Genomic DNA, 20,494 nt, shown 5'->3' with positions numbered 1-20,494 from the left:
AAAGTTCCAGGCATGTGACAAAATCTCACACCTAAGAGATGCTCAGCCTCCTGAATGGCACAGTACAGCTTCAGTATGTGCCCCACTGTGTGTCTAAATATGCTTCAGGAAGTAATTTTGTACCATGCGTATGGGCAGTTCATAGAGGTCTGTATGTAGTATTTGGCTACATCTGAACCATTTGGGGAAAACGTACTGACAGTAGTGAGTTTGTAAGGTCAAATGCTTCTGCATTAGTGGGCTTCTATATTCAAATGCCAATAGTGAAAGTCTGTACAGACACCCTGCTGTGGTATCTATTCTGCTCAGCTTCAGTCTGTGGAGTGCCACACTGGTTGGTGACGTACCAGTTGAGTACTAAAGTGAGCAGTCACTTTCTTGGATGAAAATTTAGTTCAGGTGTTTCCAGAATTAATAACCACAACTTACAATGCACTATAAACTTTAATAACAATGGTGTCTCAGTGAGGCAAAACTCAAAGGGCTTTACTGAAATAGGTTAATTATGCTCTGTAACATTTCTGTTTATTATTATAAAATGATCAGATTGGATGTGATTGATGAATTAATAATATTTGAAGCACTACAGAAACATTATACTTTTGAAATACGAGTGGGCCACAGAGATGATTAGGGGCCTGAAGCATCTCCCTTCTGAGGAAAGGCTGATTGATACGGGACTGTTCAGCCTGGAAGAGACTGAGTTCCCTACCTACAGTAGGGAACTGCTTTAGCAGGTGGCTGGGCTGAGGGATCTCCAGAGGTCCCTTCCAACTCGTACAGTTCTGCGATTCTGTAATTATTACAGGCTTTATGGAATATCAGAAATGCCACACTACTCGCTAGGTGCAGTGCAAGTTCCTCTGTTAGCTATGAACTCCTTTCCCCCTAAATCAAACCACCTCACCTGGGAGGAAGAACACAGACCGGCACAAAGGAGGTGTCATCACCACCGTTTTACTATACAGAAAGTACAGCACGAGTTTATTAACAGCTTACATAAGGTCGGGTAAGAAACCTACAGTGAAATGAGGGAAACTTCAGCGAGCCCTGCGGACCTGCTTTAAGCATGAGATCTACCGCTCTCCCATCCTTTCATACGGACTGCCACGGGGCTCATTCTGCAGAACCACTGATAGCCATGTGCACTGCCTTGTGCTGGTCAACATTTACCCCCAACAGCAGAACACTTAACGTGGAGAAACGTGAATACAAGCGCCTTTTTGGTAAGCGGGGCCCACACCTGCTTCCTAAGAAGCACCTCCAGAGCGCTCTCTGGCTTTCCTGCGCTGTAACCAGCTAAGCGCGGCCCTGTCACACACACCCCGCACCCCGCCATGAAGCAGCACCGGCACGCGGAAAGGGAGGGCGCGGCCAACTCTCGCGAGAGCTGCTGGGGCCGGCGCCGTCGCGCTCCTCCCCGTGCCGGTCCCGGCGAGCGAGGCCTGTGCCGACGCTGGGCCGGGCCGCCGGAGCGGGAGGCGGGCGGGCTGCGGGCTGCGGGCTGCGGCCGGGACCGCGGGGCGCGATGCCGGGCGGGCGGGTGTGCGCCGCGTGCGGTTGCTCGGAGATCGAGGTAGACGCGGCGCGTGGGGATGCGGTGTGCACGGGCTGCGGCTCGGTGCTGGAGGACAACATCATCGTCTCCGAGGTGCAGTTCGTGGAGAACAGCGGCGGCGGTTCCTCCGCCGTGGGGCAGTTCGTGTCGTTGGACGGTGAGCGGCGGGGGGGAGGAGAGGTGTGGGGGGCGAGGGGCGGCGTGTGGGAAGCGCGGGGGAGGGACGGGGACGTGGGGAGTAAGGCGCTGTGTGGGGAAAGGATGCTGTGCGCGTGGGGTGTGGGGTTAGGGAGCTGTGTGGGGCACGGCGTGGGGAGAGGAGCGCTGCAAAGGACGGGGATAGCGGGGTTGCGTTGGGAACCAGCGGCGAGGGGAGATGGCCACAGCGCGGGGAGGGCGGTGTGCTGTGGGAGGCAGGGTTGGCGTGGGGGAGGGAAGGGGAGATGGGTGTGCTTTGCAGGGCGTTGAATGGGGAAAAGGCGTATGCGTGAGGTGGGTGAGATGCTCCACGTGTGGCAGGTGTGAGTGCACGAGGGTCGGAGCTGTATGCGACACGTGCGAGTCATAGAGTCATTAAGGTTGGCCCGACTGTCCGCCTATTGCCCGCTAACCCGTGTCCCTCAGCATCACATCTACATGTTTCCTGGATGCCTCCCAGGACAGCCTGCAGCAATGCCTCATCATTCTTACGGAGAAGTTTTTCCTAATATTCAACCTTTTTTCTAATGTCCAGGAAGGTGCAGTGTGGAAGGGCTTGGGATGGTATATGAAATAATTTGGGCTTGAGGAAGGAAGGTGTGGTGGTGGGAGAGGCAGCGCTGCACGCTGGAACCAGAGGGTTTGTAGCTGAGAGCTTCTCTAGACGTTGCCCGGTGCTGTTGCCATCTTCCATCTCAGGGCACTGACGCTGTATTTCTTTTTAAGCTTACAAGTAATTCTTACATCCTTCACTTTTTCCTGTAGAGATGGGGAGGCTACATTTTAAGGGCTTGTACTGCTTTTTGCCTCCCACCTAAAATTATGCAGGACAGATGGCATGCAAGCTAGAGCTCATTTTGGGAGCTATAAAAAAATATCATAAAGGAAATAGAGATCCGCACCAAACTGAGGCTCTTTCTTCCCCTGGCTGAATTCTACAATAGTTTGCTAACAGTTTCTTTAAGGAACTTTTTCCCTTTTGTGCAAATTGTGGGATGCTGTAGCTGGCTGCCCCTTTTTAATGGACAGTGTGTTATTTCCTTGGTATTGTATAGGCAGTTACCTATTGTATTAGACTGAAGAGGAATTCTGGCACCCAGGAAGACAGATGAGCACTGTGAGGATAGGTGGGTGTGTAAACCTGACCAAAGCACATTCTAGCATGCTTATGGTGCTTTATCTGGCTGGCACAAGAGGTGGTGGCAGGAGCTTCACTGTGTGTTGATAACGGGTCCCTCTGTGCATTAATGATTGCATTTTGGTGAAGAACGAAAATAACAGGACTCTGAGAACAATACTGCTTGTAGATTGGCAAAGTTAATGCACGGAGGAGTGAAGGGCCCTATTTCATGCAGTAAATGTCTTGAGGGAGTTTGGCTGGGGGTCATACATACTAATATAATTCTTATATTCCAGGACAGATGCTTCTGCTGTGAATAATCTTTTTCCCTGATTTTAAATTGAGTAATCTGAAAAGATGTATTTGAACTGTACTAACAGTGTCTTTGTGATGTATGCCTATCTACAATGTCAGTATGATGCTGATTTAAGTTCCTGGGAATGGGGAGAAAATTCCTTCCCTGTATAAGCAAGGCAGAGTTCATCCCTCTCTGTGTTGTCCTATCTGAATAATATCCAATGGAGTGTATATTTCTTTTCCGCAAATACACATTTTCTGTCTTAAAGCAACATTTTCTGGAAAGCGATAGCCTTCAGTGATTCTTCTGATTACATAAGCAGGTTTCCGTCAATGTTACTGGTTTATAGCACCTTCTCCTGTCATCTTTGTAGGCTTTTTAGCTCTGTGGCTCTGAAGGATCCCGAGTACGAAACGCTTTGGGCTAAGGCTCCTTGGACTGCAGCCTGATGCTCTCAGGGAGACAGCGCTACTGTGCAGAGTGTTGTGCTGTCGGAAGTGCTGGCTATTGGTTTTGAGCCCCTGGCACCTGGTTAGGAGGAGTGGGTGACTCAGAGACCTTTGCCCATGTTTTGCAAGGTGTGAGGGTGTCGGGTTCTCTGGTGCGGAGCTGGGAGTTGAGTGGGGCTCTTAATGGCTGAGCAGTTTGGATTTCTGGGTTGCGCAGCAAATCTTGTGAGATTCCCAAACCCTTCTGTGCTCTGTGAGAGATTCTATTTGTGTGCTAGTGTATGTAGAACAGCTATAGATGTCTTTATTCATTATTTGTTTTCAATTCATCAAAAAGAAGCAGAAGGGTATGGGAAGCACTGAGATATTGTTACTTCTCTTTGGTACATCTAGCAAAACCTTTTATTTTGCAAGGCTGTGGGTCAAGGATTCAAAATGTTGAATCTGTTTGCTGAAGGAAGAGTTTTGTGCTTCTCTATATTAATGCAAAACCAGCTGCCTAGATCACGCCATGTCCTTGATTGTAAGCCCAGCTGCCTCAGCACAACGCATGGGAAATCCCTTCTTTTGGCTTGGAAGAGTTAGAAGAAAGTGTGGGATCACCATTATATTTGCTCAGATGGTGTTCAAGTTTGGATGTCAGTGTGCCTAGCACAGGAAGCCACAGCCTTAATGCTGATGCCTTTCACAGAGGATTGGTATGGCCAGTGCTTTCCCATGCACGTCTGTGAGTCTGTGCCTTCCATTGTTTTGACAGTTTTAACAACAGAGCAGTGGTGTGCTGAGAAAGTGAGAACTTGTGCTGGGATTTGAGTGAGAGAACTTGCTTAGTTACTGAAGAGAAGTTTGGGAAAATGCCCATCAGCTGGACAAAAGGGCAGAAGCAGTGAAGGATGAAATAGGTGGATGTACAGGTAATTACGTGGAAAGAATGTTTTTTGGCAAGATAAATTCATGCCTTGCAGATCTTTTGGAGCTTTCTGAAGAAACCAGTATTTGGAGAAAGGGGATGGTTGGATTTGCGAAAGGAAGTAAGCAGAGTAGAGTAATCACTTAAACAATAAGCATAGACTAGGAATAAATAATAATTCTCCTGAAGGAAGTGGCAGTGAAGTTCCACAGACATCTGAGCCATCTGATCTGGAGAACAGGTGAATGGTGTGTTAATGAGATGGGCTGGCAACGCTAAATTATTTGGGGTAGTGCAAGGACTTGTGCAAGGACCTGTTGCTATTAGTAGTCTGGGTGGTGGGGTAGCACGTGTGATTGACAGTTGCAGTTTCCTCCCTATTCTAAAAAAAAAGTCTAATAGAGCTGAAATGATAGAGAGGGAGATGAGATGATCAAGAGGAGGATTTCTCGAATTGCTCCCCAGTGAGAAAATACTGAATAGATTCAGCCTCTTCAGATTGAATGGGAACATGGTAGAGTATTGTATGGTAAATACCATACAATATCATGGTCAAAATGAGCAGTTGTTCAGTATTGCTTAATACAAAACCTAGGGAACACTAAGGAAGCTACTGGCTGGCTTGTTTTAAAGGCAGCAAGTAGTAGGTTCAGAAGCATTACGAGTGGTTTGGGGTGAGATTTTTTTTTCCATTAAATTTTGAATCTTAAGTTGTGGACGTTAAAAGTTTGCATGGATTCAAAAAGCCTTGAACGGAATAGAAATGTGGTGTGGCCATTATTAAAGAGATGCTATTTCTGACTTAGGAAATCCTTCAGTGCTGGATCTGTAGAATCTGGATGATAACACAAGAGATGTATCACAACAGAGTTTGTGCTTATGTTTTGTGCTTCTTGTAGACACGTACATCAATGGTCGTTACTGTTCAGATGCAGGGTGCTGGACTAGATGGGCCTTTGGCCTGAGCTGGTACAGCTCTTCTGAGGAAGATGGTGTTTTTTCTGAGCTCTGTAAAGATGCTTTTGAATATTTTGACCATTCTTTTAAAGCTTGTCCAAGAATGTGTGTGCTGTGGTTTTGCAGTAAAAGACAGGTGTTCCTAAGTATTATGGTTTCTTTCAGCTTGACGTCTGCTAAGTGATGAACACAAAACTCCACTGACGTTGATATTATGTAGGCGTGTTCTCTTCTGAAAATGATTAACTAAGCCTTCTGATTTTCTTGTGGGAAGTCAGTCATAGAAATATTTACAATTAGGAGAGAGTCTGTGATCAGATGTCCAGAAATCAGACTGCGAGACAAAGGTTTATTTAGAGTGAGGGTTACCAAGTTGCATATGCAATACTTCATAAAATGGCCATGAAATCTTCCTTAATGGTAACTGAGCTGTATAAAGTATGATGTGCTTTTGTGATTACACAGAGGGAGAGGGACCATGTCAGTCCTAATGAGACACTCTTTGGAGACTGGCATGATCTGTCTGTCTTAGTGTAATAATGCTCACTTCAAGACCATGCCCCTTCATTGCCATAGTCTTGATGGAAAAGGAGAATGTGATTGCAGGTTAGCCTAATACCACAATTCTTATTAACACGGCCTGTCTCTCTTCTTGTCAAGAACTTGCTGGGAGATGAGCAGGTAAATTCTTTCAGTAGGAAACAGATACCCTCTTCGTGCTCTAGAAAGGGGCCAATGTGTGTCTGTCAGTCTTCTGGTAGGAAAATCTTCAGAGAGCACATGCTTGTGAAACATTTGATAAGTCCCATACTGTTCCAGCTAACTGCACTTTTAAAGTCTGTTGCAGTGAGGTAAGAATCTAGTTTCAGCGCTTAATCCTGGACGTGTTATTCTCTTGAAACTTTTGAAAGCCATGCATGAGTGTGTCGTTCTTGAACTTGATTAAACTTTTCAAGTGTCAACAGATACTAGTGGAAGAGAGTTGTCATGCACATTTGAGCTCCAAGAAACTGTTATTTGCACGCAAAATGTTTGAGGCATGTGCTTTTCCTACTACACAGATCTAATTTTGATAAGCATCCACTTCAGAATCGATAGCCAGTTCAGACTCTCACAAAGCAGTCAAAAATATTGTTCTGCATCTTTGTGCCAAATCTATAGAGTGTTTGAATTAAAATTCCCCATTTTCTTAATGGAAATTAATGTGATGTTTTTTTCTTCATACCCAAGCTCCTAACAGGCTCATGTCAGTCATTGTATTTGAATACATCCCAGCAGTGAATTACAGAACTGTAGTATTTGAGAATGAGCCGTATTTCCACCTCTTAGTTATCTTGTACCTGTGTACAGGAAAAATGAGCTCTACTGAGCCCTTCTCTGGTCTGCAAAGATTTTTTGGCTGCTGTTTTTGAAGAAAGCCAGATTGTTAGTTGTGCACTGTTTGAAGGCAGTGCATTGTCTGATCATTCTTTTAGCTCATCTGGATAGTAGTACACCGGTCTTGTGGTACTTGCTGGGAGAAACTGTTTTTGCATGTAATTGCCCTGAGGCTGGCAGCAAAAATAAGTACAAAAGTGAAGAGAATAAGGGGAGGAAGGCTCAACTTGATGTAGAGTTTAATCATCCAGATCTCTCTTCAGATTTTTCTTTAAAGAAGATGAGAAAGTGGAAGTCTGGGGCTTCAATCTGACACTAATCAAAGGAGATGTAAACAGCCCTGTCTGAAAGAGCTGGTGCGTGAGCAGTGCAGTGGCAAGCTGGAAGACATAACGAAGAAAATGTAGCACAGAACAATGGCCCTCCAAGGCACGCTGACCTTGTGATCCTGAAAGATCTCTTGTCTGGGGAAGTTGGGGTTCTTTTCTTCCAGGAAAAGTCTTTAAATGCGTCGTAATTAATTGAAAGAAATAGCATCTGATAAGCTTCTTAGAAGCAAACCATAAGGCAGCCTGGAAATCTGCCTTTTGGAAATCTCACGAGTTTCTGTGTGCATGCAGTGAGAGCTGCCTCCTTCCAGGGCACTGCTGGGTCTTACTGGCTCTGACTGGCTTCTGCGTGGGGCTCCCCAGCCCTGCCTGTGGCCCAGGAGCCCATTTCAGACCCAGGGGGCCATCAGCTGCTGCCACAGTGAGGCCTCAGCCAGGCTGATCCCCAGCTGCCCACAGCCAGGCCCAGCCATGGCCCCACCAAGCCCCAGCAGGCTGGTGTCCCGGCCTGGTCTCAGCCAGTCCCTCGGGCCCAGCTCGGCCTTCCTTGGGCCGTGTGTGACCTTGGTTCCCCTCTCTGGGTCTGATCCTGACTCTCAGCCACAGCCCAGTGTCCGGTCTGGCTTCAGTTCATACCTGGTCACATAGAGGAGCCTGATGCCCTGGGTTGAGGCTGCCCCTAGCCTCTTACAAAATTTGTGGTCGTACCTCTAGTAGAAATTTAAATCTGTTATTTCCCATAAGCTTTTAACTCATTCCCATCATTGTCTTCCCTAACCAGCTGCCTATTTTTAAAAAACTTAAGAAACCTCATAGTTTTCAAACCTCTACTCTTGTTTGTGCTAAGGTGAAGGTCTTGCCTTTGCTTTATCTTGTTCATTTGACATTAGGCTTAGTCAAGAAGGTTACTGTGGAGTTATGTGAAGAAGGGACTGTTGCTTAGATATTAACCATAGAATGGTTTGAGTTAGAAGGGACCTTTAAAATCATTTAGTTCCAACCACCTGCTATAGGCAGGGACACCTCCCTCTAGACCAGGTTGCTCACAGCCCCATCCAGCCTGGCCTTGTATGCCTCCAGGGAGGGGGCATCCACAACCTCACTGGGCAACCTGTTACAGGGTCTCACCTCCATCATTAATGGCTGCTGTATGAAGGTCTCTGGTATGTAATGGTGGTGGTGGGTTTCTAGTTGTTTTTATCCTGGCCTTCTCTTTCCAAGTTGGCTGGCTCATAGCAGCAGGAAGTGAAATCATACATCCATTTAGTCACGGTCGTTTTAGTGACAGCTGTGGGGTGGAGAAGCTGGTGGAACTAGGGGCATTTTCTAACTCCACAGAAGACCTATAGGATATTTTATCCTTAAATTCATTCTGTGGAAAGCATCAGCAGGAGGATTATGTAGGCTGGCTGCTGAAATGGGGTTCATGCCCCACAGGATTTAACCTGCATTTGGCATTGGAGATGAATGTGCATCACCAGCATCTCTGTGCAAGATTGAGCAGCGTGACTGTCTTGAATCAGGCTTACTATTTTAGTGTTGATTTCTTGGAATTTATATTTATGTTGGTGGCTTTTGATTAAAAATACATAATAAAATTAAAAATGTGTTTGTTATTTGAGATGTACAATAACTGGTGCAAATTCAAGTCTTTTAACCGTTCTTATGTAGTGACTAAGCCAGGAAGTTTTAGGAGAGTGACAGTTGTACTGACCTTCATAGAAATGGAAGTCTGCAAGGGGCACTGATGGCATTAGTCCAACTTCAGAATTGAGTCAGGATCAAGTAAAGCTCATGGCTCTTGCGCAGCATCCATATGTAAGATTCTCTATCTCCAACTGTACATGAAACTGTAAGACACTAAGTGGAGGCTGATGGGAAGAAATATCACTTGCGGGAAGTTATTTGCTTACTTTTGCTCATAGGGTGAAATGACAATTGTGAACCAGTAGCACTAAACGCAGTAGCAAGTGTTCATAGAATCATAGAATTGTTTGAGTTTGAAGGGACCCTTCAAGGCCATGTGGTCCAACCCCCTCGCAATGATCAGGGACACCCACAGCTCCATCAGGTGCTCAGAGCCCTGTCCAGACTAAACTTGAGTGTCTCCAGGGGTAGGGCATCCACCACCAAGGGATGGGGCAATGGGGCATCCACCACAAGTTTGTTAGAACTTCCAGTATAGGAGGTACCACAGTGCTTGTAAGTAGTTTTTTTACCAATATTACATTGTCAAGGAAAAGTTTATTCCTGCTGATTTTGTTTTTTTGTTGGTTTTGGTTTTTTTTGCAAGTAAATGGTAAGCATCTTACTGCAGAGACCCATGTGCACTGCTCTAAACTCTGAATATATACTCATACTCTCCAGACCCTTGACTAATTTAACGTAGCTTATACATTTGTATAGCTGTGGTACGTTCCATTTTTCAGTTGTGCATATAGAAGCTTACTGTAAGATTCTGCATATGCTACTTCTTTGTCTTCACATCTAGGAATGTGAGCTACACTGACCTCAAGTGCAGAACTTGGCTGCAGTTTGACTTGATCAAAGTATTTGGTTCTTTGGGGGTTTGTGGAAATGAAGTGTGTTGAACAGTGGAAAGCTGTGGTCAGCCAGCTGGAGTGAAGAGGGACTAGATGCAGGGAGAAAAATGCTTTCCTAAAACTGAAGGTAAGCTTATTAGGTATTAGCTTTCTATACCTTCTTTCCTCTAGAACTTGATAGGAAGGAATAATATAATGAGGCAGTTGTTAAAGAGGATGGTCTCTGTATTCATATCAGATTCTGTGTTTTTGTCTGTTGAGTTCTGCACAATAGAGGATTATTATGCATTTTTCAGTATTACAGAGGTGGTGGGAGTAGGTGTTTTGTTTTTAATTAGTAGTTGTTAACGAGTTTCTATGCAGGATATGTTGACAGTCAGTGCCCTGACACAAAATGTTAGTTACAGTGCAGCCTCGAATCCTGAAGTGAGCTCCAAAAGTAATACGTATACTTGAAATAAAATCACTAAGATCTAAAAATAAAAAATATCAGCAGAATTCCTCTTAGTTGTAGTCCAGATTCCTGGAGGTAATATAAACCACGAGTGGTCATGATGTAATTAGCAAAACAGAAGAAAATACGAGTTTAATGGCTTTGCAGACCTTTTTGGGAAGTCCAGAAGAGTGCTTACCTGCTTCAGTTTGCGCTAGGTTTTCACTTTTCTGATTACAAAACTAATTAATAATCATCTTGAGTTGGGAAGGAAGAGGGGAAACGCATCTACTTCATGCTGAAAATAATTATAGTTCAGTGAGATGAGCTGTATTGCTTCTTGCTTCTCTTCCGAAATCCTCAAGGTGGCAATCTTGCATCAGAGCTAAGTGTGTAGGGCTGTGGGGTTGGAACCCCCGTGCTGAGTCTTTTATATGCTGTCCTTGTGGTGGCAACAAACACTTGCTTGGAGTGCTGCAGAGTATACTGCTGTCAGTTGTGTAAATGCTGGATCTTGCACGTAACTTGGATACAGACTGTCTTTCATAGACTCATGCAGCCTTAAATTTGGGTGTGGTGGATGCAACAGTGCATTTATCCCTTGGGTTGGTAGTTATGAAAATAAGCACATAGGTAACTGGCTATGATGGACTAGATTAAAAGTTTGTCTTTATGTAATTATTCAGCAGGAGCATTTCAGCAGATGTGGTGCGTGCATGCAGGCCTGTGAGCTTCCCTGTAAAAATGGCTGAGAAAACAAGTCTTTTGGTCACAGTAGTTTTGTGTGTTCAGAAGACTTTAATTACATCATTTTGTTGTGGGCATGAACTGTAATGGAACACTGACCTACTCTCCTTTTGATTTTTACGATTAACTTTAATGGGAAGCTGATTAATTTTTTTTATGTTAGACTGCCAAGCTGACCCTGGCTATCAAACAGTTGGTGTGATGCGGTCTGCACTGTTTACAGATTTTATGTTGTTCTGTAAGTACATGGCTTTCAAATGGAAGCTTTTTCTCCTATCATGTGCAGAAGAAAGGGCTGAAGTTCTTTAGTTTTAATTTTGCAGGGAAGGATTTTCGTAACCCTGGCCTTAGCAAATAGCAGATACAATTCAGTTCCACTTGCAAGCAGCTTCATTCCCAGTCTTCACTTGCTCTTTCATTTAGGGGAAACAAAATCTATAACTGAGGGACTAGTGCTGTTTCTTCTCCAGGTGTTGAAGGTGGAACTCAGCATGTCAGTGGCTCTCAGAGGATTGTCCTTTTGCTGCAGGTGCCCAAGTAGCTGCTCTTTGCCTCCTCTATAAGGGAGGATGTGATCAGTGCTGTTCCTGCTGTCATCTGTTTGTCTTTCAAGGTTATCGCAGAATTTAACCTTTGCTTGCTCTTTTTACATCTTGAGGAACATTTTCTTTTGTAGAAGAGCTGAGTGCTATGTATTTCTTTGCTGGCAAGTCAGTGGAGCAAAACAGAATTGGCCAAGGTGCCAGGGTCTGACCTGTGTATGGCATGAGTAGCGGATGTGAGGATGGCAGCTCTTGGCTGCTCAATAGGTAGGCATGGTGCTTCAGCACAGCAGCAATCACAGGGGTAGCGTGCTTGGTGTTAAAGGGACATTTCAAGATCATCTAGTCCAAACCCCCTGCCGTGAGTGTGGGGTTTTGAGCTGGATCTGTCTGAGCTTTGTCCAAGCATCAAGTTTCCAGGTATACCATAGAATCACGGAATGGTTTGCATTGGAAGGGATCTTTAAGATCATCTGGTTCCAACCCCCCTGCTATGGGCAGGGACACCTTCCACTAGAGCAGATTGCTCAAAGCCCCATCTGGCCTGGCCTTGAATGCCTCCAGAGTGGGAGGACCTCCACCATCCTTGGTTCTCCTCGTCTTGTGTCTCAGGGCACTGTATCCTGCTGAGAGGACCACGAAAAACTGAGCAGCTGTTCCGTAGAGCTGCCCAAGGCATCTCTCCACATTGTCCAAGCAGAAGTGGTAGGCAGTGGGACTTGATGATCTTTGTAGTTCTCTTCCAACTCAACTGTTCTAATTCAAAACTTCCACAGTGTCCAAGGCTAACTAGAAGAGGAGGCGAGCCTTCAGTGAAGCACAGCTTGAGAGTTTTTAGTTTCCAGAAATAACCAGTAGATGACAGTTTGCCTTGGGAGGCACCACTTCCCTGAGGAGGGTATTTGCGTTGGCTTAGGGAAATGTTAGTGTTAACGTTGAAGATTTGGCAGGCGGTACGGTACTTGCAGACACCAAATACTTCTCGGATGTGGGTTTCTTTTTTTTCTGTCTTGAAAGCTGAATGTGAAAAACCAAAAGCCTGTTTAATTCACTTCTGAAGTTGTAGAGGAAAAATAGAAAAGGTCAAGGAATGTAAAAATTGCAGTTAAGCTGGAATGTTAATTTGGTTGTGCCTAGCGATTGCTGTTCCTTTTCTTTGTACGTCTTAAATGACTGGCTCTGTAGGGTGTTATTTTTGTCTTTAAATTAATTTGATGATTTCACAGATTTTTTGTTTAGTCTTTTTCTAATAGTTGCTCTTATTACCCAGCTGTGCAGTTGCGTTAATGGGTTTGGTTTGCATTCTCCTTGCAAAGATTAAAGCTGGTGGTGAGACCTCACAGCATTAGTTGGCAGTTCTGAGAGGGTAAGTCCCCAACAGACTTGTTTTCTGTCAGTTTTCAAAGCCAAGCGCTAACTCAAGCCGTACAGCGTTTCCAGTTAACTAGCTGAGAAATGGACGTGTCAATTCTGATAGCAGAGCTTGTCTTTCAGAGTGCTCTGTCAGTATCTGCTGTGGACTCCATAGCTTTGAAAGAAAAGACTTTTAGACAACAAGGTATAAAATGGTACATAATGAGAAGGGATCTTAAAGAACAGCTGAAATCTCATCTTAATCATCTTTTCCGGTCTTTCTGGAGTTCTGCATCTGAGTAAGTTTGTTTTTTTTTAAATAGTATTCATTGTCACCTCTATATGATTATTTTAGCTTCTTATTAGTAACAAGGAGACCTGTAAAAGCGCAGTACGGCCATTTTGACAACGATAGTCAGTGGAGTTCAATATTTTTGTGTATTCAAAGAGGAAGAGGACTCTCCGAGTGTTCTGAGGTGGTGTGGCCAGGAGGAGGCAGCTGCTCAGGCTGCCTTTGGCCAGCTGCTGTGTGTGCTCCCCAGCTGGAAGTTAGAGCTGTGAGGCAGCCCATCGTGCAGCAAACATTGATGCGAGAAAAAAAAATTGAAACTAGGAAAGAGAATTTGTGAAGAGTTAGATTTGTTGCTGAGGAAAATGTGCATAAAGCTGTTGTCACCATCTCTATATTTTTGCCAGGTAAACCAATATTACTAATTGTACACGAAAACCTAATGTGAGTGGTGGAATAATGTGGTAGTCTCTATTTTGCCTGATCACTTTGCTTTGGAGTGCTTCTGGAAAGGAGAGATGCTGTCTGTAAGAGCAGCAAGGAGATGGTGCTGCCTGTGGCCTGGGCTGGGAGGCCCACCTCTGCATCCAGCCGGGAGGTCACCGCTGAACATTTTCCTCTCTAATTAGGACGCTGAAGTACTTAAGCTGTGGGGCATTTATGTGAGAGCTTCTGATTATCGTGTGTTGAAAGGCTCTGTTAATGAAGCGAAGGTGAAGTCAGTTTCTGTTGTGGATAGCATTGAAAACCTAATTTAAAGGTTGTATGGAGAAATAAGCTTGGAAGGCTTGCAGAAGATTCTACCAGAATATTAGCTTTTCTGTTTTTTCTCATCAAGATATTTATTACATACAGCTGAGAGAGACTAGCCAGGGAAATCGAGTCAGAGGCTGCAGTTTCTCCTCTGCTGGGCCCACTCTGGAGGTGCCTTACCCAGGTGTGTAGCTGCAGTGCCCTGAAATGCTTGCAAGTGTAACATGGGAAACCATAGCTACAAGAACTTGAGGAAAACTGTAAGCATGGCAGGAAACAAGATGATGTTTCCTATTCTGAAGGGCAGACTGAAGTGCAGTTACCAACAAATCAACTGGTTTTCAATCTTTGCAATTTAGCTTTTTGGTCTCACTGTTGAGCTGATCGATTCTCGCATCCTGCTTAGGGAATCATAGAATCATAGAATGGCCTGGGTTGAAAAGGACCTCAAAGATCATCGAGTCTCAACCCCCCTGCCAAGTGCAGGGTCGCCAACCACTAGACCAGGCTGCCTAGAGCCACGTCCAGCCTGGTCTTGAACGCCTCCAGGGACGGGGAACCCACAACCTCCCTGGGCAACCTGTTCCAGTGCGTCACCACCCTCTGAGTGAAAAACTTCCTCCTAATATCTAACCTAAATCTCCCCTGTCTCAGCTTAAAACCATTCCCCCTTGTCCTATCGCTATCCACCCTCACAATCAATCAATCCCCCTCCTGTTTAAGCCTGATTATTTAAAAAAAAACTTTCTGCTTTAGTAAGAGACTGCTTCTGTGCTCAGTAGTTTAATTCCTTGCTCTGCACGATTTGTTTGCATGAGTAGCTCCATTGACTCCCAGAGGACTCCACATTCAGACTCTCAGCGTTGGCACAGATGCATAAACCAGCCTCTAGTTTGTGCTAATTCACAAGGCAGACTTATTTTAGTCTCCAGCCTTTCAGGGTGTAAACGTAGCAGTTCCAGACTTGCACATTTTGTAGCCTAAGCTTCTCTGTGTGTGTCTGATGTTAAACTGAAGTTATTTTAAGTGCGTGTTATGTCTGTAGTAGCCTACACTCTCATTATTGAATGTTAGCCATGATGTTATGTTTTGTAGTGCCAGTAATCAGCTATTAAAATTCTGTATTGAATATTCTTCAGACAAGAAAAAACAATTAAGAAATTTTCTTGTTTTACTTTGAGCAATCTTTTACAACACTGATTTTCGTTTTCTGCCCCAAATAAGGAATGTGATGTGTGTTTAACTGGAGCTGAGACTGGGGAGGGCCTGGGGGGAACTGAGTGATACAGGGCACGCTGTCTTAAGCCCCTCAAGAACTTTACGGAGCCCTTCTTACTGTAATGTAGGATGTTGTAAATTATACAGATACTACAGTGCCTCATTAAGTTTTCTTCTAGTATTTTAATTCACTTATTGCATTTGACATGTTTTTGGTTTTTTTCTTCCTCAATAGGTTCAGGCAAAACACCAACTTTGGGAGGAGGATTCCATGCGAATCTGGGAAAGGAGTCAAGAGCACAAACTCTACAGAATGGTACTTGCAAGCTTTAATTCTCTTGAACTGACTTTTTTTTTTAATTAACATGATTGATTGCAATAAATTTGTAGTTTCGAATGTGACCTCAAAACCTTGGGAAGCCACTTGCTAGTCAGTAGGAGACAAGTTGGCATAGTGCTGATTTTACATTGTGCTCTCATTTGGTTGCCATACCTGATTTATGAGGTCAGGTAGCTGGCTGACAAAGGGTAATGACACCTTACAGTACTATCAGAGTTTAAAAGAGCTTTTTCAAGGTTGATGTGCCCATTGCACTTTTTTATTCTTTCTTAACTTACTGTGGCTTTATATCAAATTTCAGGGTTCTTGTGGTGCTTTATGCATGTTTATTTTTAAGTATAATTGCTTTTGTTTTTATATAAGCGTAAGGCAATGCACTTATAGTAATCACATACACATAGTAATACACTTAAGTAGTAATCACATTCTTAATATGTGACTCTTGAACAGAGAAGAGAAATAATGGAGAAAGATTTTAGCGTCCAGAGAATATTTAAATATATGTTCTTGTTTCTTGCTATACATTTCAATTGAAATCTTCCTAATATCCAGTCTTTAAAGAGACTGAACAAAAACAGCTTTTATTCCAGAAATGGTTTTCCAATTTTATTTGCTGTTGTTCGTATCAATGGACAGGAGTTGCCTTTTTTTTGGTAATTAATACTCTTGTCTCATGACTCACGGTGATGACAGCTGATGGACTGTCATATCAAAGATGCGGGAGCTGATGTGTAATTAACCAGGGGATGTAGATAGCACCATATCAGTAAAACTTCATCTTGGGGGGAATTTTAAATAAAGGCATTTTCTTCAATGCAAATCTTAAACATACAACTAAAACATATAAGGTCTTGGCTGATACTGTGTCTGCATAGATATAGAAAGGATAAGATTGATCTGATATTTCATCTGCATCATTACAGAAATGGTAACATTGATCTGTGGTATTGAAACATACCCAGATTGCTTTGATCAGCATTATGCAGCTGTTTGGTATGCAGACTGTTCTATTCAGCTGTTTGTAGCAAGTATCAAGCCCTGTTTGTTTGATGAAGTAAATCTCACACTTTGTTAGCAGGTTTCGGTGTCATGTCCAAAATTGCTATCTTATGAATTCTGTGAATGTCCATATAGACTATACTAGTGGAATAAAACCACTAGAATACCTTTTACAGTATTAGAGTTGTCATCTGTTGAAGGCATTTTAATCATAACTGTAATTTTGCACAGGTATTTTAATAATAAATTGTCTGGTTGTGTGTAGGAATTACTCAGTTACTTGGCTTTAATTGTAGAAAAATAAAATGCTGAGGTGAGAAAACACTGTCATCTTCCTGGAGTGTAGGAATCATTTAAAAGCCCATTTTAGTAATTGAAGTTAAACCAAACGTAGGCATTATTCTGGAAGTTAAACCTGCCTTCTTTTCTGGCTGAACTTCTTCTGGGGTTGTAATATGTCTGAGCATCTTCCATCCCAACAGCTTGTGTGTGTGCTGCACTTGTCAGAATCCCCTCATCATACACAATGATCTTTACTTGGCATCATAGTTTATCAGCACCAGAGAAAAGAAATTATAGTTGTTTGAAATGAAATTGTTTCCCAAACCGTTCTGAACTGGGAAAACAATTGTCTTTTTAGCTATACCTCTTTGAGGCCCTTTATAGTTTTCCTTCTTTTGTGGCTATCCTTTATATTAAAAAGCAACAACAGCAAAACAACAAAGGTATTTGGTCTTTGATTTCTGTAGGCAGCCTGTATTTGTCACTCTGCCAGTCCGTCTGAGAAAGTTTGTTTCCATGAGCTAAGCAGTGCTCTTGCTTAGTCCTGGGCATGACAACAGCAGCTGCAATTTCAGGTAGAGCAATTGGTGTTTGAAAGGCCCTTCTTTCTGCTGCTTTATAATGAGCTAGTTGTCTGCTGCATTTAATCACATTTTTAGCTGTGTGTAGTACTTAATTGCAACTTGAGCTGCGGCAGTGAGATTACAGAATCTCACCCTGTCACTCTGTGCCCATGCTCACGATTTTTTAAAAAATTGTCAATACCCATTGTATTCACACTTGAAAGTGTAGCAAGGTAAATGAACTTAGTGTATATTTCTAAAAGAAAATGTGTGAGGTTGTTCACTGGGTGAAGCTGAAGTGCACTGATAGATGGCTGTACTGAAAACAATCAGCTCTCCCTGGAGCGCTGTGCTGATCGGAAAAATGGCCACGCTAATTATTTATTTGCTGGTACTCTTGTGTTTGCACTGCCAGAGTTCCCCGAGTTGCAGATGCAGTGAGCTGCTCTCAGGATGGGGCTGCAGCACGGCTTGTAAGCGCCCTTCCCATGGCTTCCAGGAGGTCTGTTCCTTGGGATCTGCTGCTGGTGCTTAGGTCAAGGCTATAGGTCAGTGCTATTTTCTCCCATGTGGTGCTGTGCATCGCTTGCTGCTGGAGGGAAGAACCAGACAGGGTGGAAAGCAGCGATGGGCGGCGGAGCTCCGGAGGTTGTCCCCGGTGTCTGAGAGCAGCTGGGAGGCGCGTGTGTGGTCTGGGAGTGCTGGCAGGTCTCTGAGCGCGCCCGCTCTGCTTGCCAGCAACCTGCAAGCTTGACATGATCCGGGGAAAAGTCCAGCAGTGAAGCAGGAACTTATTATTTCTTAGGGAAAAAAAACCGCAGTCCCCCCGCTACTTTCCCTTCCTCCTCCGTGTAGCTCGGGCCAAGTTCTTCCCATCTGTAATGTCTGTCTTTTCAGGGGAGGTGGAAGGGAGGTGGTTTGGCCTCACTGTCTCTTATTTAATCACTAGTAAAGCAGCTGGGGTTGGCTAAATGTATGATGCTGCCGGTTTTTGAGGCTTGTAATTAAAAGACATGTAGAATTAGATGAAAAACAGTTTTTCATTAGAATACCTAAAGTAATAACTTATGTGAATTTTTTCTTTTCCTTTCATTTGAAAGTGAAGAAACACCACAGTAAAATCTCCATACAACTGCTGAACACTTTTAGGCTCTTCTGCAAAGCCATTATTTTGTGCATTGGTATTTACATTGGTGTGCTCTCAATACATCCATGGGCAAACCCTGAAGGTTTTCCAGTTTCCAGGTGTGTGAGGATGTCTCGTACACAGAGCTTGTCTCTGTAACACACATGCCTTTGCTTTATTTTTCCTCGCTATTTATAATGTGGTGGTGTGTGGCAGTCTGTATTCTCTGCCTTTTTTTACCGAACCAGCTGATGTTTGTGGGTGTTCGGTTGGGAATTGGCTGCAGTTATAAAAATGCGAGTCTTGTTTATGCTTGTTAAAATATGTATGCAAGGAAGACCTAATACTGTTGTGTTTGTTCATTATCAGTTTGGTTTCCAGCGCGCTGTTCCGTGCTAATTGAGCGTGCAAAGCTCCACCACCAGTTCCTTAATCTCAGGACCACAAAATGGTTCATCTCTGCTCTTGTAGAGCTCATTGTTGCTGTAAGGGCCTGCACATCCATGGGATGGTACGAAGAAGTGTTTCTGCTTGCTTTTGTATGGTTTGACAAAATAGCCACACAGTGCTGTTTCTGTGAGAAAGAAGAGTTTTGAATAAAATACAGCTCAGAGAGGGGATCTTTGACTTCTTCCTTCATTGTCTGAGTCTCTTCAAATTGCTGCAGTGCTGCCCAGCTTCTCTGGGTGCTTACAGGGCTGAAATTGAGAGTTCTGTCTCTTTAAATCTTATTTTACAGCTCTGTGCTACATTACATAACCTCTTTAAATAGCTGGTTTATTCTTGCTTCCTTGCAGGCAATCTGCTCTTGCTATATCCACGTCAGATCCATAGTTACAAGGGAGTTGTTCTTGACTTGGAGCTCTGATAGTTTCAATAGTCTTCAGTGGCCAAATAGAAAAGGGAGAGGGTAAGGAAAGTCAGTGGCATGATTATAAATTGAAAGCTTCAGTTGCAATTTTGGTTAAAACTAAGTTTGAAGATTGCAGCCGCATCTAGCTTAATCCAATTTCTGAACTGTTGCGCTGTGTTTTTAATCATTTCTTTAAATGAATGTGTTTTCCCTCAGTCCTAAATGCCAAAACTTAGCTGACAGTATTTTAATCCTAAATGGGAAGGCATTTCTGAAGATGTTTTTTAATGCATTTTTGACTGTTTAAATGTGCACTATTTGCTTAATTCTTTCACATTTGTTGTCATCAGCAATTTCATACCTAGTTTATCACAAGTGATTATGGAGGATCCACTTCCAACCAGAACTATATGGTGTGAATTAAACCAGAACAATGTATTACATGCATGAAGAACGAATGTAGCCAAAGGAGAGAAATGGAAAGCACATCTTTATTTAACAAAACTAAAACAAAGGAGCAGAGGACAGTAGAATCATAGAATGATTTAGATGGAAAGGATCTCTGGAGGTCTGCAGTCAAAGTGGTGGCTTTGAAGTTGCATTAAGCTGCTCAGAGCCTGGTGCAGCTGAGCTTTGAGCATCCATAAGGATAGATATGATGCAGTCTCCGTGGACAACCTGTTCTTACGCTTGACCACCCTCAGAGAGAAGAATGTTTCCTATGTGTTTGATGTGATTCTTGCTTCTTGTCCTTTCGCTGTGCATCTCCAACAATTCTATCTCCATCTTCTTTGTAACCTCCCACTGAGCAGCTGAAGACGCCAGTAATACCTCCCCGTTAGCTTCTCTTCTGAAGACTGAACAAATTCAGCTCCTGGTCTCACATCATGTGCTCCAGTCTTCTGGCCTTGTTCCAATATGTCGGTGCCTTTCTCGTGCAGAGAAGTCCTGAACTGGATGAAGTATTCTAAATATATTCTCACAAGCGCTGAATAGGAGATGATAATCGCTTCTCTTGACCTGCTCGTAATACTTCTAATAATGCATCTCTAGTATGGACTAGTATGCAGCTGTAGCCTTCATCACTGCAGTTAGGTGCTGCAGTCATGTTCATCATTTTGTCCAGGAGAACTCTAGATCCTTTTCTGCAAAGCTGCTTCCTAGCCTGTTGCCTGTGATTCTTCTATCACAAGTGCAAAAAAAAATTGTTGCATTTGCCTTGTTGAGCAACTGTAATGTGGCTTTGATTGTAATTAT

At 43.6% G+C, this 20,494-nt stretch overlaps 1 protein-coding gene across 2 annotated transcripts in view; it reads left to right on the top strand.

Annotated features, from left to right (window-relative positions):
* The window catches only part of BRF1 (BRF1, RNA polymerase III transcription initiation factor subunit), a 164,703-nt gene continuing 145,678 nt past the window's right edge, over nucleotides 1,470-20,494 (top strand). Inside the window, exons 1-2 of one of the 2 annotated variants that reach the window (XM_021400928.1) lie at nucleotides 1,470-1,715; nucleotides 15,310-15,390. In XM_021400928.1, coding sequence (XP_021256603.1) covers nucleotides 1,529-1,715; nucleotides 15,310-15,390 — 268 coding nt within the window. In that variant the 5' untranslated portion in view covers nucleotides 1,470-1,528. Of the gene's footprint in view, nucleotides 1,716-15,309; nucleotides 15,391-17,690; nucleotides 17,807-20,494 lie in introns of those variants that run through there. The other variant, XM_021400929.1, reaches the window with a different exon arrangement.

The sequence above is a fragment of the Numida meleagris genome, chromosome 6 (genome assembly GCF_002078875.1).
Source record: "Numida meleagris isolate 19003 breed g44 Domestic line chromosome 6, NumMel1.0, whole genome shotgun sequence".
NCBI lineage: Eukaryota > Metazoa > Chordata > Aves > Galliformes > Numididae > Numida > Numida meleagris.
This window is presented reverse-complemented; position numbering and strand designations above follow the sequence as displayed.